This window comes from Mixophyes fleayi, chromosome 7 (assembly GCF_038048845.1).
Source record: "Mixophyes fleayi isolate aMixFle1 chromosome 7, aMixFle1.hap1, whole genome shotgun sequence".
Taxonomy (NCBI): domain Eukaryota; kingdom Metazoa; phylum Chordata; class Amphibia; order Anura; family Limnodynastidae; genus Mixophyes; species Mixophyes fleayi.
The window spans coordinates 125,060,914-125,075,667 of NC_134408.1; the positions used below are offsets into that span (position 1 = coordinate 125,060,914).

Below are 14,754 nucleotides of genomic sequence, written 5' to 3' on the forward strand. Positions count from 1 at the left end.
ATACAAGACTTAGTAGCCCTGACCAGAGCCGTCTTTCTGACAATTGTACTTATGGCACTTGTAGTGCTCACATCCATTGTTTCAACATCCAAACTAATTCACACTAATATTTTTCACATCATCAGTTTACAATCTGAAATGATTATGATCAACACCGTGCTTATGTGTTGATATGACCTTGAAAACAGGATGTAATTGTCATTCTATCGGGTTGGTATATTTTGGAAAAATAAATGTTTATAAATAGGAGGGAATAGCGAACAGAGAAGCAGTTTGCGGGGAAAAAAAATTAAAGTTCAAAACTAATTTTACTAAGTAAAGAACGAACATGGATGAAAGGTATTTGGACTTTTCACTCAATTTTTACTGATTTTTCACAGACGAATATAAAAGCTTTGCCATTCGATTTTGTGTCATGCTTTAGAAAATAAATAATAATGGTACACTCTGGCTTTCACTAACGTCTAACCTAGGTTACATTGGATATTATAGATTACTGTCACATTGTGGGGGAAAATAAAATAATAAAAAAAAATCTACTTGGTTAAAATAAAACCGCGTTTTCCAACCTCTTTAGAACTGGCTAATAAAATAGGGTATTTAAAATTAGCATGATTAGCTGATTGACGTTGATGTTAAACGTTATCTGCAGATCAGTACTTGGTCGAGTTTAGTACATAGTACAGTGTTGGACTGAATCCCAGAGAATGGTTAGTGGTCTGTGTAAGTACAATTTGAATACCAAATGAAAAGCGCTTACATTCCGCAGGCTGATTAGCAGTTGCCTAATTACACACTACAAGCGTTACCTCCACAGCAGCACTGTCTTTTCCTTGTCCCAATCCCGATTTGCAAATCATATTTCTCCCATGTGTTATCCTAATTTTTAGCTATTTTTTTTTCTCCAAGCGGGTCAAAATACATGTTTATTGCATTTATTTTTAAATGGTGTTTTCAGGAAATGGACAAATACTGCCATTCATCACGTGTTTATACACTCACATACACAAAGGAAGTGTACAAACAAAGCGCACATTGGTATAGCCAAGAGATTCAATGAATATTATTTTGTAAAAATAAATATATACAGTATCGTATTCTTTTGTGTAAAAAAACACGTTTATTGTCAAGTCAGGTCAATACATTACAAACCAGCATTGCTTAAAACATATTGTTACAAAATTCGAGTCCTTGAGAATATAAACAAAATTGTTTTTATTAAGTGATGGGTGGTGTACTTAAATAAGGCTTTGAAATAGATCCATAATGTAGATGTATATAGTGATATCAATAAATCTGTTTAATCTATAACGATCTGTGGATATTACATATGTGCATCAGGTGAATGATTGCATGGGGAGGTTATATTGCAATCCGCATAGTTCTGTGTGTTTGAACAATGTTATAAATCACTAATAATACATAATATAAAATGCATCGAGATGTGGATTATTCCTCTTCTGGTAGTTTAGTCAAGATGTCCGCTCCTTCTGATGTAACTACAATTGTATGCTCAAACTGGGCTGATCTGTAATAAACAGATATTAAAAACACAGGTCAATAAGCAGCAGGTCTAAAAAAAAAAGAAGAAGCGCTGTACATTTAATTAAACGCTTATACGTTTCAGTTCCCCTGTAGGAGCTAAATGGTTAACACAACCATTTTTTTAAATCACCTTTTATTATCCATTGATACTGCTGTCCATTTGTCCCCGAGTATCTTAAAATCAGCAGAGCCTTCCATTATAATGGGCTCTAGAAGGCACAGAAGAAAAATAATTTGAATTTACATGGCAAATATGAATTCAAATATTGCATTAGCTATCATCTCCCGTGTTCCTATAGACGCGGGGGGAAGCCACAAGGGGAGTTAAACTAATTTGCTTGGTTAACTAATTCAGTAAATATATAATATAAACACATTCCTTTCTGCAGATGTGAGCCAAAGGGATGTAAATTATAACCAGGCATCAGAGATTAACGCTATATTAATCAACATGGAGGGGATTATTCACCCATGTTTCCATTTTAAGTAAAAATAAATAAATGACCTGGCTGACCTGATATTGTGGAGACGATATTTGAAATAGAGCATTAAATCTAGTCCATAAATAAAAAAAAAAATGATGAGGGCAGCATAGTGAATGCTTTGGCTGTGACTTCCGGAGAGAGAACGTATAACATAACCAGTGATACAAAGTAACTACATGTTATAGTTAGAATGTTGGAGTACAGACAATGTAACCATTTTTGGAACACCTCGCTGAATAATACAGCACTGCTGGGACTCGTAGTTCCAGAACAGCTGGAGAGCCCCAGCTTACCTATATTTAGAGTAGGGGTTAATTCTGTGGCACAGATGTGGTGTCAAGAGAAAATATAAAGACAGAGCCAGCTGTTAGCCCAGCGCAGATAGCGCAGTGGAAAGGGTCAGAAGGATCAAGGTTCAGTTTACAGGCTGGTGATTGCCCCCTTTCTAAATGTTTGCAGATGCACCGTCTTCCCAAGCTGGCTGCTTGATGAGATACCTGTTGCAAGATGTGATCCAAGTGTACAGGCCAGCGATTCATGAGGACACATGATGAAACAGGGAACAATATTGTTTTAGATCAGCCAAATAAACAGTGATAGATTTGGGGATAGTTGTGACATTATGCCAGTCTGCAGGTGGACTATACTAAACAACCTGAGACTGTTCAGGTTTTTTTCGATCTTGTACTTCCAAAATAATGGAGCTACAAGTTTGCTGTAAATCAAATCTTTACTGTCTATGCATAAACCACAAGTTAATGTAGACTTTACTATATTTATACTTTCTATGTTGTTACATTAAGAACTATAACATATCATACATGTGCAATCTCTGCATGTAATCAATACCATTACGATTAAATTTGAATGTGATGATTGGGGAGTTAAAAAAGTTTTTTTTAAATAAAGTCTAGAAGAAATGTACTGACCTATGGTAAACGCCATCCCTTCTTCCATTTCCATATAATTAACATTTGCTGGAAAAAAAATAAGATATTTGCATACATTACAACAGCCTTAGGGAACACAGATCTATTTCAGGATATGTCTATGAAATTAAATCTCTCAGGTAGTGTTATTACCTCTCACAATATTATATTTCATTCAATGTAACTGGCATCCAGCAAACGCAGGCACCAATATTTTGTATCATGTCAATGTGAGTCAGACCTCAGTTCTTAATGACAGTGCAGAACCTTTTCTACATATGAAACCACACACTGAACATACATATTAAGCCACTGCCACAAACATATAACGCTTTATTGTAGATTAGTTCTTTCATTTCGCTATAAATAAATTTTCAGGGTGATTTTGCTTCCGTTGGGTCCCATCCAGGGGCCCATGTAGAGTTGGACAGAAATAGTGTTTTCTGTGTAAAATACTTTTTTTGTTTACACATGCCCACAATGCACTAGTTACGGTTGCATCTTGCAATTATAGCAACTTACGACCCTTTACGAATGAAGAGGCAGAATGAGGGAAGGAGGAGTGTGTATGGGTGTGTTGGAGCAGATGAGACATACAGGGGCGTATTCAATTTTTCCGAGTTCCCGCTGCGTTAAAACTACTACCGTTAGTTAGCTGGATTTCAGCTCGCGGCTCAGCTCGCTGCGAGCTGAAATCCAGCGAGAAAATTAACATATCAACGGTTTTTCCGTGCACTATTACCATTATCCGTATTAACGGTAATAGTCCGCGGACCACGTACAGGGGAGGGCTGGTAGATTTTAGCCCGGAGGGGGGGGGGGGGGGGTGACAAGATTCGACTCAGTAGCCTATTTTAATAGAAAAAAAAATGCAGCTGACCCAGCCTGAGGTAGATCACTATGGGACCAGACCGGGGGCAGGGCCGTCTTTCCCACTGGGCACGATGGGCAAGTGCCCAGTGGCCCCATAGGCATGGCTCATTCTTGGTATTAAAGAGTGTGGTTTCCATGGCAACTGCTAGTTTCCTGGTGGTCTAGGAGGAAACAGGAAATGGGGCAGGACTCCAATGTTCGATTTGCGCTAATGTGCATGCCCAGACCCCAAAACCAGAAGTTCAGCTTTGCGCTGTTACATCCATCAAGACACTAGGGGTTCCAGTGGACTTCTTTGCCCGGGGGCCCATAATTGTGGTAAAATGGCCCTGCTAGGGGGGCACATGCCCCTCTGCCCACCTCTTATTTTCCTTTTTAGAAAATGTTGTAAAATTTACTCCTTGGACTCCCAAACATAGCTGAGCACAGCACCCTCAAATGCTGCATCTTCATAAACATTCCCCAAAGTATCTTTCTAAACTGCTGTACTCTATCCAAATGTCTCCACTACAGCTATATAATAATACTCTTCCACCCCCTGCAAAATGATTCAGTCTTTGTGGATTTACAGAGTACCATATTCCCACAGTGACACCCTGTTGACATTTAATTGGGCAAATTAGTTTTCTGTTTTGCACATAAGTTACATACTGACTGTTTTTTCATGTAACACACAAATATCAACTTTAAATTTTAGTGTACAAATAAGCTATCAAGTATTTGTGTGCTACATGAAAAAACAGTCAGCATTTAACTTATGTGAAAAACAGAATACTATTTTTCACCCCTTGCATTGTAACATGGTTTTGTCCAGGAGACTGAAATAAGAAGTTTCTTCAGTTAAGATAGTTAATGAATCAGGCCCTATGTTTCGGGGGGTCTGATATGAGGAAGGGGCTACTCTTTCTGTGTAGTTAGTGGACTTCCTGTTTAATGCTGTATTTGGGGGATGAGTCACTTACTAGCATCAGATTAGAATAATGGGTTTGGCTCTGCAGTATTAACGTGTACGCCGTGTCGGTCTAATGGGCTGTGGATATTCACAATACATAAACAGCCTACCAGCAAGCGAAGAAATCCAAAATAGGACTATAAAAATAGTACTTTTATTTAATTAAATGCCCACTAAAGCTGTTTACCATGTTCCAAATAAGTCCCAGGTTCCAAAGTGAAAAGAGACGTGGCACAAGATGTGCCGATATAAACTGTCATCACAGCTCTGGAACTGCAATAAAGAACAGTGTAGACTGAAGAATATGTTTTACTGTACTCACTCCTGAGTAGTCAACACTTTATGTGGGTATTAGACAATTAAACTGGACCTGTTACCCCACATAAAATGATGTTGGTTATTAAAACATCAGAACTGATTTGTCTAGTTAGCTGAATGTTTTGGTTTTTGTTACATTACTTTTATCTCCTCTAAAAGCATTTTTCTTATTAAATAACTAGAATTTCTGCTGAATCTGCCACTTTTCTTTTCCTTGTATAAATTGTCACTGCTATTAGGAATGTAAAGTACAAAAGGGAAGAAAAAATTAGTTTAAAGTGTTCTTAATCAGATACTTAAAAACCAACTATTCCAAGAGCCCTGATAATACACAGGTTACCCAGTAATAATGTACACACCCCATTTATCATTATTGAACAGGTTATTGTGTTCTCCCTGTTCCTTCCCATTTCTGGTGATATGATTGGCTGGTTTTCCCATGCAAACCTGTGCCAAATCCCCAGCCTCCCATTAATGACCTATGAAGGCTCTGCTTGTAAAAAGCTAAACTCGTATTGTCGTGAGCTGCTTGTGACATTGTAGTAGAAGGATTAGCCAATTAAAATGTCAGTGTAAAATAGAAACTCAGGAAGTAAAGCAGAAAAAAATAAATAAAAATATGTTGTAACCTGGTGATAAAACACCTGAAACTAAAAATGTGTGAAAACAAAAAGGGTATTTTTCTTAGCCGTTCGTAATTTCCCATTGGAAACAATGAACCTCACTAGGTCTGACCTGGTGAAGTCATCTCCGTTTGTACTTTTGTTTAACAGACATCACAGTGCAGAAGAATAAGAGAAACTGAAATGGAAATATGACATTTAGAAATGTAATAGACAGAAGATAAATAGAGGACAGAGAAAACACAATTGTTGGAGACGTTAAATGAGATTCCATCATCTCTATTTGACAAAAAAAAAAAAAAGTCCCTTTAGTCTTATACAATAGTCTTACCATACTGAAAGGGAAAAATGTACTATATAGAGAGCCAGTGTTATACCGTGATGTTATGTATTATAAAACATGTATCACAGATTATTTATGTCACACACTGGTATGTTAAATACATTCAATTCACTATTCTACATATCCATTGCCAAAGTAACCTCCAGAAATAGGAGAGTTCTCTTTAAATTACCAATGCTGGTTCAGAACAACCATAAAATGATATGAATATTTCCCTTTACATGCCATCTCCTACGCTATAAGCCACAGGACAGTTTGCTGGGAGTACCCATCATCATCATTTATTTATATAACACCACTAATTCCGCAGCGCTGTACAGAGAACTCACTCACATCAGTCCCTGCCCCATTGGAGCTTACAGTCTAAATTTTCCTAACATACACATACACACACAGATGCTAGGGTCAATTTGATAGCAGCCAATTAACCTACTAGTATGTTTTTGGAGTGTGGGAAGAAACCCACGCAAACACAGGGAGAACATACAAACTCCACACAGATAAGGCCATGGTCGGAAATGACCCAAAGTGCTGTGAGGCAGAAGTGCTAACCACTTAGCCACCGTGCTGCCCTATGTACCCACCTATGAGATACCGCTGGATACTGTATTCTCCGCTCATATTAGGGAGAGAGAGGAAGATGGCAGACAAAAAAATGACAAATGACTAAATACATTTTCAAAATAAATGTCCGTTATGAAATAACAACAATATTCTGTGACAGTTCCATCATAAATCACCAGGGCAGTCTGCAAGTACTAAGTGAACTAAATGTCCTAGCCGACGATTGTATTAGTCAGTGCTGTTCATATTTTCCAAAGGGCTGTATACACGTAAATTAAAGATTGCGCCCAACTGAATCATGCGCCATACAACAAGGTCTAAACAGGTTTTCAAGTTATATCATTTAGAGTATATCAGACAAACTCCTCTCAGGTCATTGAAGCTTTTGCTGCTTTAACCATGACATTAAAAAATTAATGCAGGCACATAAAGATTATTGAATAAAACAGAGTGTGATGTAACCCATAGCAACTAGCTATTATCTTTACTGGAATCTGATTACACCTGACTGCTAAATTCTGAGGTCTGATTGGTTGCTATGAGTTGCAGCACATTGTTGATGTTTGCACAATTTTAATTAATAATGCTCTTTGTGTTTACTAGCTGTGGCTTATTTAAGTTGGCACAAAACTTTAGTATCAACTGCAATAGCCATTGACTTACTCATGTGTGACTCTATTAATGGTCTTTACAACTGGTAACACATCTGCAGAGATATCAGGCAATTGGCCAAATATCACATCATGTGTGTTTTCAAAAATGACCCCCGTGCGATATTAGGATCCACACTAAATCAACTCTAATTAGTGTTACTGGGCAGTAAACAGAAATGTTCATTGTCAGTCTGGTTGGGCAGATAGAGGTTATCTTCCACCTGGTCAGACGTCCCACTCTCATGCAATTTGGCCAGTCACATGATGCTCGGACATCCAACCAATAGATTTACTTTTAATGTGGCTCTATAGTAAACATCTTTCTTCAAAAAAGCCAAGCCATAAGAGGAGGAAAGACCACTATATTACTATAGAATTATATGCTGCCTGACTGATGAGGGAGTGATAAATCCTACCCGTGACCTATTCACCAATGTAGGCAGCCATTTTGGGAGAATGAGGCTGGGTAATTCATTAGGCACATCACTGAGGCATGAGTGGTTGCTTTGTGTGCCAGTGATAGCACTTCTGATGGGCTGCATTGTCATATTACACTGTGCATAGAGCACATGTACCCGCTCTCACTAATGTTCAGGAGGCTGTCGAATTTCAGGGTCCTCCCGGAAGACCAGGCACTCTCCCGGATCCCGGGCGGAGGCAGGGCTTCGCGATGCAATTTGTGTCATGAAGCCCCGCCCCACCTCACAATGCTGCTACTTGCAACAGTGGGTGGGGCTATAGTGACGTGAAATGCCTTCTCTAGCTTGCCAGCTGTCCTCTCTTCTAGGATCTCCTGGGGGGGGGGGGGGGAGAAAGTAAAAGTTGGCAAGCATGGACTAGAGAGTAGGCACATTTAACATTTTCTTCCCTTCTCATATTTATGTGACTAAACCACAGCTATCGAAAGCATCTCTATTGTTTCTAAATGCAATAAAAACACGCCCAAGCCCTGTTTCACAGAATCTTTACACTGTGTGTTGCTTTGTATAATAAGCATTTGTTCCTATTAATTTTGTGTCTGGAAGGTTGTCAAGATGTGTGAATGGACTATCTATGCAGTTAGTCATAAAACAAGCAGAAGTACATTCATTTACAATAATATTATATAGCCTCTGGGCTCATGAAGAGTCATCCTTCAGGAGAGGAAGAATCCACCACTCTGGGGGAAACCTTTGGGGAGCCCTGGGTATTAAGAGGTTATGTCACTTTAAATGACCAAACACCGAATGGGAATAAATTAGACACTCCCAAGAACAGCTCAACTCGGGACCGGGTGACTGTGAGCTCTCGTGAGCACGGCCCATTCTCCTCCTGCCTTCTTGTCCACCTGTGCGTCTTTGTATTGATCCTCTTGCATGTCCTGTACTACACTTTATATTCTTTCTACAACTTGGTCTTTAAGCCTTACGCTTCATTTCTTGGCATTATCAGATACAGGCTTCTTAATTGTTCTTTATTTTGCCTTTGCTTGTTCTATATTTTACTTGTTAGACCACTATATTTTACTGTACTAAATCCCCATTTGAAGGTGCTGGAGATCTGTAGGTGATATATAAATAATAATAATGATAATAATAAATGATACCACTGTGGCCATTTGAATGTAGGGACACTTAAATTTTGACTATAATCTAACAAAACAAAAAGCACATTTGAGTCTCAGGTTATAGTAATACATAGGACATTCCCCTAAATGCAGCGCGTTGCCCCATAATCTGGGATTATACTCTGATTACAAAAGCAACAGTATAGAGGACCAGAGCCCTTTAAGGTATTGGTAGGCACCAGACAACATTCATATTTATGGGCCCCTAGCCCTTTTGCAAAATACAACGAATAACAGATGTACTCCAAGGCTATAGATAACCACCACCATTTATTTTTACTTTAGTACAAAAAAGATGTCTAGATTTTTTTTTTTTTAACATGTTTGATACTACACCTTCTATGAAGCAGTACTACTCACCTGTGTTGAAGAAAACACCATGCTGTAGATATATATATATATATATATATATATATATATATATATATTACACTATTAAAAAATTGACATGTCACCTACACACAGTGGGGGCTGTGGCTGTGTGGGCTGGACCAATCTTCATGAGAATGTTCACTATCAATTCACTAGGACCCAATACCACAAGAACATATGGTGTTATGAGCTGTAAGACTGAAGACTCATGGAATGGTCAAATCATTTGAGTAACTAAGCAACTGAACACTATACATAACAGGTAGAATTCATCTGTATCACAAAATTATAGTGTAACATTTCCACAAAATGGTGCTTGACATAAAGTGTACATTGCTGTGTTTGCTGAAGGTGAAGTAATGGATTGCATTATTCTGGTTTGAAAGTGGAGATATTCTGTGTTGCAAATTTATACAGGAGTGGGAAGTATTTTAATTGTTTAGTGTGTAGTGAAAAAATAGCTAACCTTCGGAGAAGTGTGAATGAGAGATAGATCAGACCACAACTACACCACATAGCTACTGAGACTGCCTACACCAACACTTAGAGCCATAGACTCTGGTATACGCACATGCGCATTAGAATGAAAAATCTTAATTAGTAATCTACAATGAATAGTAATAATGGTGTGTCCTGCACATGTATCATAACAGATTCAGGCAGTGTGCAGTTCAATATACCAGGAAAATGCCAGAAATGAAATGATCAGTGGCTATGAATAGCAGTTTTACACATAAATTAATTGGTGCAGCATGGTGACAGAGTGGTTAGTATTGCTGCCAGCACTGGGGTTTAATGCCAACCTGGGGCCTAGGTGAGTGGCGTTAGTATGTTTTTAGACTGTTGAGGAAACCGGAGTATGGGAGAACATACAGATAGGTTAATAGCTGTTGACTATAACGGACGTGTGTGTGTTTTAGTGAATTTAAACTGTAAGCTCTGTAAAATGCTGCGTAATATCATAGCTCTATATAAACGTTAATAAATGATAATAAATATGTAAACTATGTAATTACCACACAATAAAGATGTAGGGTGTATGAGAGCAATAAATTGTGTGAAGTGTGATGAGTGAGAGAGTAAAGATTATGTATCTTTTATGATGAAAAGTGTAATCACTATATAAACGAGGCAGAAGTGATTCCCAAATAGAAATAAAATATTTCAGGAACTGGAGGAGTGATTGGATGTTGTACATGACCAGATTACAGTAGCACGATATAAATACAACTTCAGAATACATTTCATATGTACAAAATAATAAAACTCTATTGCACCAGTGTGCAATCCTGCGTCCCTGTGCCTCTGCTACCAGTGTGCAATCCTGAGTCCCTGTGCCTCTGCTACCAGTGTGCAATCCTGCGTCCCTGTGCCTCTGCTACCAGTGTGCAATCCTGCGTTCCTGTGCCTCTGCTACCAGTGTGCAATCCTGTGTTCCTGTGCCTCTGCTACCAGTGTGCAATCCTGTGTCCCTGTGCCTCTGCTACCAGTGTGCAATCCTGCGTCCCTGTGCCTCTGCTACCAGTGTGCAACCCTGTGTCCCTGTGCCTCTGCTACCAGTGTGCAATCCTGCGTCCCTGTGCCTCTGCTACCAGTGTGCAATCCTGCGTCCCTGTGCCTCTGCTACCAGTGTGCAATCCTGCGTTCCTGTGCCTCTGCTACCAGTGTGCAATCCTGCGTTCCTGTGCCTCTGCTACCAGTGTGCAATCCTGTGTTCCTGTGCCTCTGCTACCAGTGTGCAATCCTGTGTCCCTGTGCCTCTGCTACCAGTGTGCAATCCTGCGTCCCTGTGCCTCTGCTACCAGTGTGCAACCCTGTGTCCCTGTGCCTCTGCTACCAGTGTGCAATCCTGCGTCCCTGTGCCTCTGCTACCAGTGTGCAATCCTGCGTCCCTGTGCCTCTGCTACCAGTGTGCAATCCTGCGTTCCTGTGCCTCTGCTACCAGTGTGCAATCCTGCGTTCCTGTGCCTCTGCTACCAGTGTGCAATCCTGTGTTCCTGTGCCTCTGCTACCAGTGTGCAATCCTGTGTCCCTGTGCCTCTGCTACCAGTGTGCAATCCTGCGTCTCTGTGCCTCTGCTACCAGTGTGCAATCCTGTGTCCCTGTGCCTCTGCTACCAGTGTGCAATCCTCCTTTCCTCTACCTCTGCTACCAGTGTGCAACCCTGTGTCCCTGTGCCTCTGCTACCAGTGTGCAATCCTGTGTCCCTGTGCCTCTGCTACCAGTGTGCAACCCTGTGTCCCTGTGCCTCAGCTACCAGTGTGCAATCCTGTGTCCCTGTGCCTCTGCTACCAGTGTGCAATCCTGTGTTCCTGTGCCTCTGCTACCAGTGTGCAATCCTGCATCCCTGTGCCTCTGCTACCAGTGTGCAATCCTGTGTCCCTGTGCCTCTGCTACCAGTGTGCAATCCTGCGTCCCTGTGCCTATGCTACCAGTGTGCAATCCTGTGTCCCTGTGCCTCTGCTACCAGTGTGCAATCCTGCGTCCCTGTGCCTCTGCTACCAGTGTGCAATCCTGAGTCCCTGTGCCTCTGCTACCAGTGTGCAATCCTGCGTCCCTGTGCCTCTGCTACCAGTGTGCAATCCTGCGTTCCTGTGCCTCTGTTACCAGTGTGCAATCCTGTGTTCCTGTGCCTCTGCTACCAGTGTGCAATCCTGTGTTCCTGTGCCTCTGCTACCAGTGTGCAATCCTGTGTCCCTGTGCCTCTGCTACCAGTGTGCAACCCTGTGTCCCTGTGCCTCTGCTACCAGTGTGCAATCCTGCGTCCCTGTGCCTCTGCTACCAGTGTGCAATCCTGCGTCCCTGTGCCTCTGCTACCAGTGTGCAATCCTGCGTTCCTGTGCCTCTGCTACCAGTGTGCAATCCTGCGTTCTTGTGCCTCTGCTATCAGTGTGCAATCCTGTGTTCCTGTACCTCTGCTACCAGTGTGCAATCCTGTGTCCCTGTGCCTCTGCTACCAGTGTGCAATCCTGCGTCCCTGTGCCTCTGCTACCAGTGTGCAACCCTGTGTCCCTGTGCCTCTGCTACCAGTGTGCAATCCTCCTTTCCTCTACCTCTGCTACCAGTGTGCAACCCTGTGTCCCTGTGCCTCTGCTATCAGTGTGCAATCCTGTGTCCCTGTGCCTCTGCTACCAGTGTGCAACCCTGTGTCCCTGTGCCTCTGCTACCAGTGTGCAATCCTGCGTTCTTCTACCTCTGCTACCAGTGTGCAATCCTGTGTTCCTGTGCCTCTGCTACCAGTGTGCAATCCTGCATCCCTGTGCCTCTGCTACCAGTGTGCAATCCTGTGTCCCTGTGCCTCTGCTACCAGTGTGCAATCCTGCGTCCCTGTGCCTATGCTACCAGTGTGCAATCCTGTGTCCCTGTGCCTCTGCTACCAGTGTGCAATCCTGCGTCCCTGTGCCTCTGCTACCAGTGTGCAATCCTGCGTCCCTGTGCCTCTGCTACCAGTGTGCAATCCTGTGTCCCTGTGCCTCTTCTACCAGTGTGCAATCCTGCGTCCCTGTGCCTCTGCTACCAGTGTGCAATCCTGTGTCCCTGTGCCTCTTCTACCAGTGTGCAATCCTGCGTTCCTCTACCTCTGCTACCACTGTGCAACCCTGTGTCCCTGTGCCTCTGCTACCAGTGTGCAACCCTGTGTCCCTGTGCCTCTGCTACCAGTGTGCAATCCTGTGTCCCTGTGCCTCTGCTACCAGTGTGCAATTCTGTGTTCCTGTGCCTCTGCTAAGAGTGTGCAATCCTGCTTTCCTGTGCCTCTGCTACCTGTATGCAATCCTGATTTCCTTAAACTCTGGTACCAGTGTGCACTCTCAACTTCCTGACACCCTGGTACCAGTGTGTAATCCTGAGTTCCTGGCACGTTACAACGCATGTGCAATCCTGAATTCATGGTACTCTGCTACCCTTTAGCAGTCTTGGAGTTCCTGAAGCTCTGCAACCCATATGCTATCCTTATTTCCAGATACCCTGGTACCAGTATGCAATCCCAAGTTAATGACACCCTGCTACCAGTGTGCAATCCTGAGTTCCTGCCACTCTGCTACCAGTGTGCAATCCTGAATTCATGGCACTCTGCTATCTGTGTGCTATTCTAAAATCCAGACAGGCTGGATCGTCTTTAAGTATGCTTTATTCAGCTGTATCATTTGCACCAACTACAAGTCCGGTGTAACTACCAACTAATACTGATGACTGACACGGCATAGTCTTTGGATTCAAAATTACATGTATGCAGATCAGTAGCCATCACAGACTAAGTAAGATATACTATAACATATACTATAAAAATGCATTGTCTGTACAGCACGCATTGAAATTATCTTTATGTAAATATATATATATATATATATATATTTGAAAATATTTATATAAATGATTACATTGCTAACCATTGTTATTTTAATTTTTGAATAAATACAATTTTTACATGTTCTGATATTGTACTTGCGCATATTCATATACTGCAGTCTGTTCTGTGTGTCTACGTATGGCAAGTACTTTTTAGGAAGAGCGTATTTCCACCCAGATTCAAATCGATACGGATCTTGAAATAAATTTTGATTTGAATATGGCAGAAATGTGCTCTAGTTGTATGCTCGGTTTAAAAACGTGCAAGTTGCGTTCGGACATGAATCAGGCCCTGTGTGTGGTCAGGTTCATTTCTGTACAATAGCTCAATACAATATATAAAATATATATATATATATATATATATATATATATATATATATACATACATACATACATACATACATACATACATACATACACACACACACACTGGGGGTGAAAGGGACAGACAATATACAATGATATCAATAAAAAGAGATAGCTGCATGCATACATCTCACTAGATAAGAGCCCTGTAAGAATTGAACACTTTGGACAAACCTTGCTTTGCTTTGGTTATAGTCTTCAACCAATTTGCATAGAAAACTGCTCTTGATGTCAGTCTCATAGAGAACACATAAGAGGAACACCCTACTAAAGATTTAATACACTTGTTAAGTTCATTCAATAAAAATCTGCACCTACACTAGCTGCTTCCATAGTAACAGTTGCTTCTATAGAAAACACTTAAATCGGTCAATAAATCCAATTTTAAAAGACATAAAACTAAAAACAAAGACTGAATAGAATGTAAAGAGTACTGCGTAGAGGTCAGTGTGTGCTGGGGTCTTTCTACATTGATGTCCTATCCTGGTAATGATTTCAGCAGCCTTAAGAGGCCACTTCTCTGCCACGGAGGTTAGTGTATAAGGGAGAGCAATTGCAGAGAATGCTCACAAGTGATATCGTCAAGGACTTGTGCTCTGAAACAAGCAATAACTCAAGTAATGTAGACTGAGGCTTAGCAGAGGTAAATAGTGGCAGCACAATTACAGCTATATCCATTGGTGTATCCAGGGGAGGAAATACTAAATGTACACACAAATATGTAATGAGCAAGTACATTTCTGCCACTGGATACATTTGTGAACCAAGTGTGAAA

At 41.1% G+C, this 14,754-nt stretch overlaps 1 protein-coding gene across 4 annotated transcripts in view; it reads right to left on the reverse strand.

Moving 5' to 3' along the window:
* Positions 1–1,103: 1,103 nt before the first annotated feature.
* The window catches only part of METAP1D (methionyl aminopeptidase type 1D, mitochondrial), a 129,061-nt gene continuing 115,410 nt past the window's right edge, over positions 1,104–14,754 (reverse strand). For 3 of the 4 annotated variants that reach the window (XM_075180636.1, XM_075180638.1, XM_075180637.1), the window contains exons 8-10: positions 2,960–3,007; positions 1,676–1,754; positions 1,104–1,528 (exon numbers count right to left, since the gene is read on the reverse strand). In XM_075180636.1, the coding sequence (XP_075036737.1) occupies positions 1,450–1,528; positions 1,676–1,754; positions 2,960–3,007 (206 nt within the window). In that variant the 3' untranslated portion in view covers positions 1,104–1,449. Of the gene's footprint in view, positions 1,529–1,675; positions 1,755–2,959; positions 3,008–4,971; positions 5,058–14,754 lie in introns of those variants that run through there. The other variant, XR_012678302.1, reaches the window with a different exon arrangement.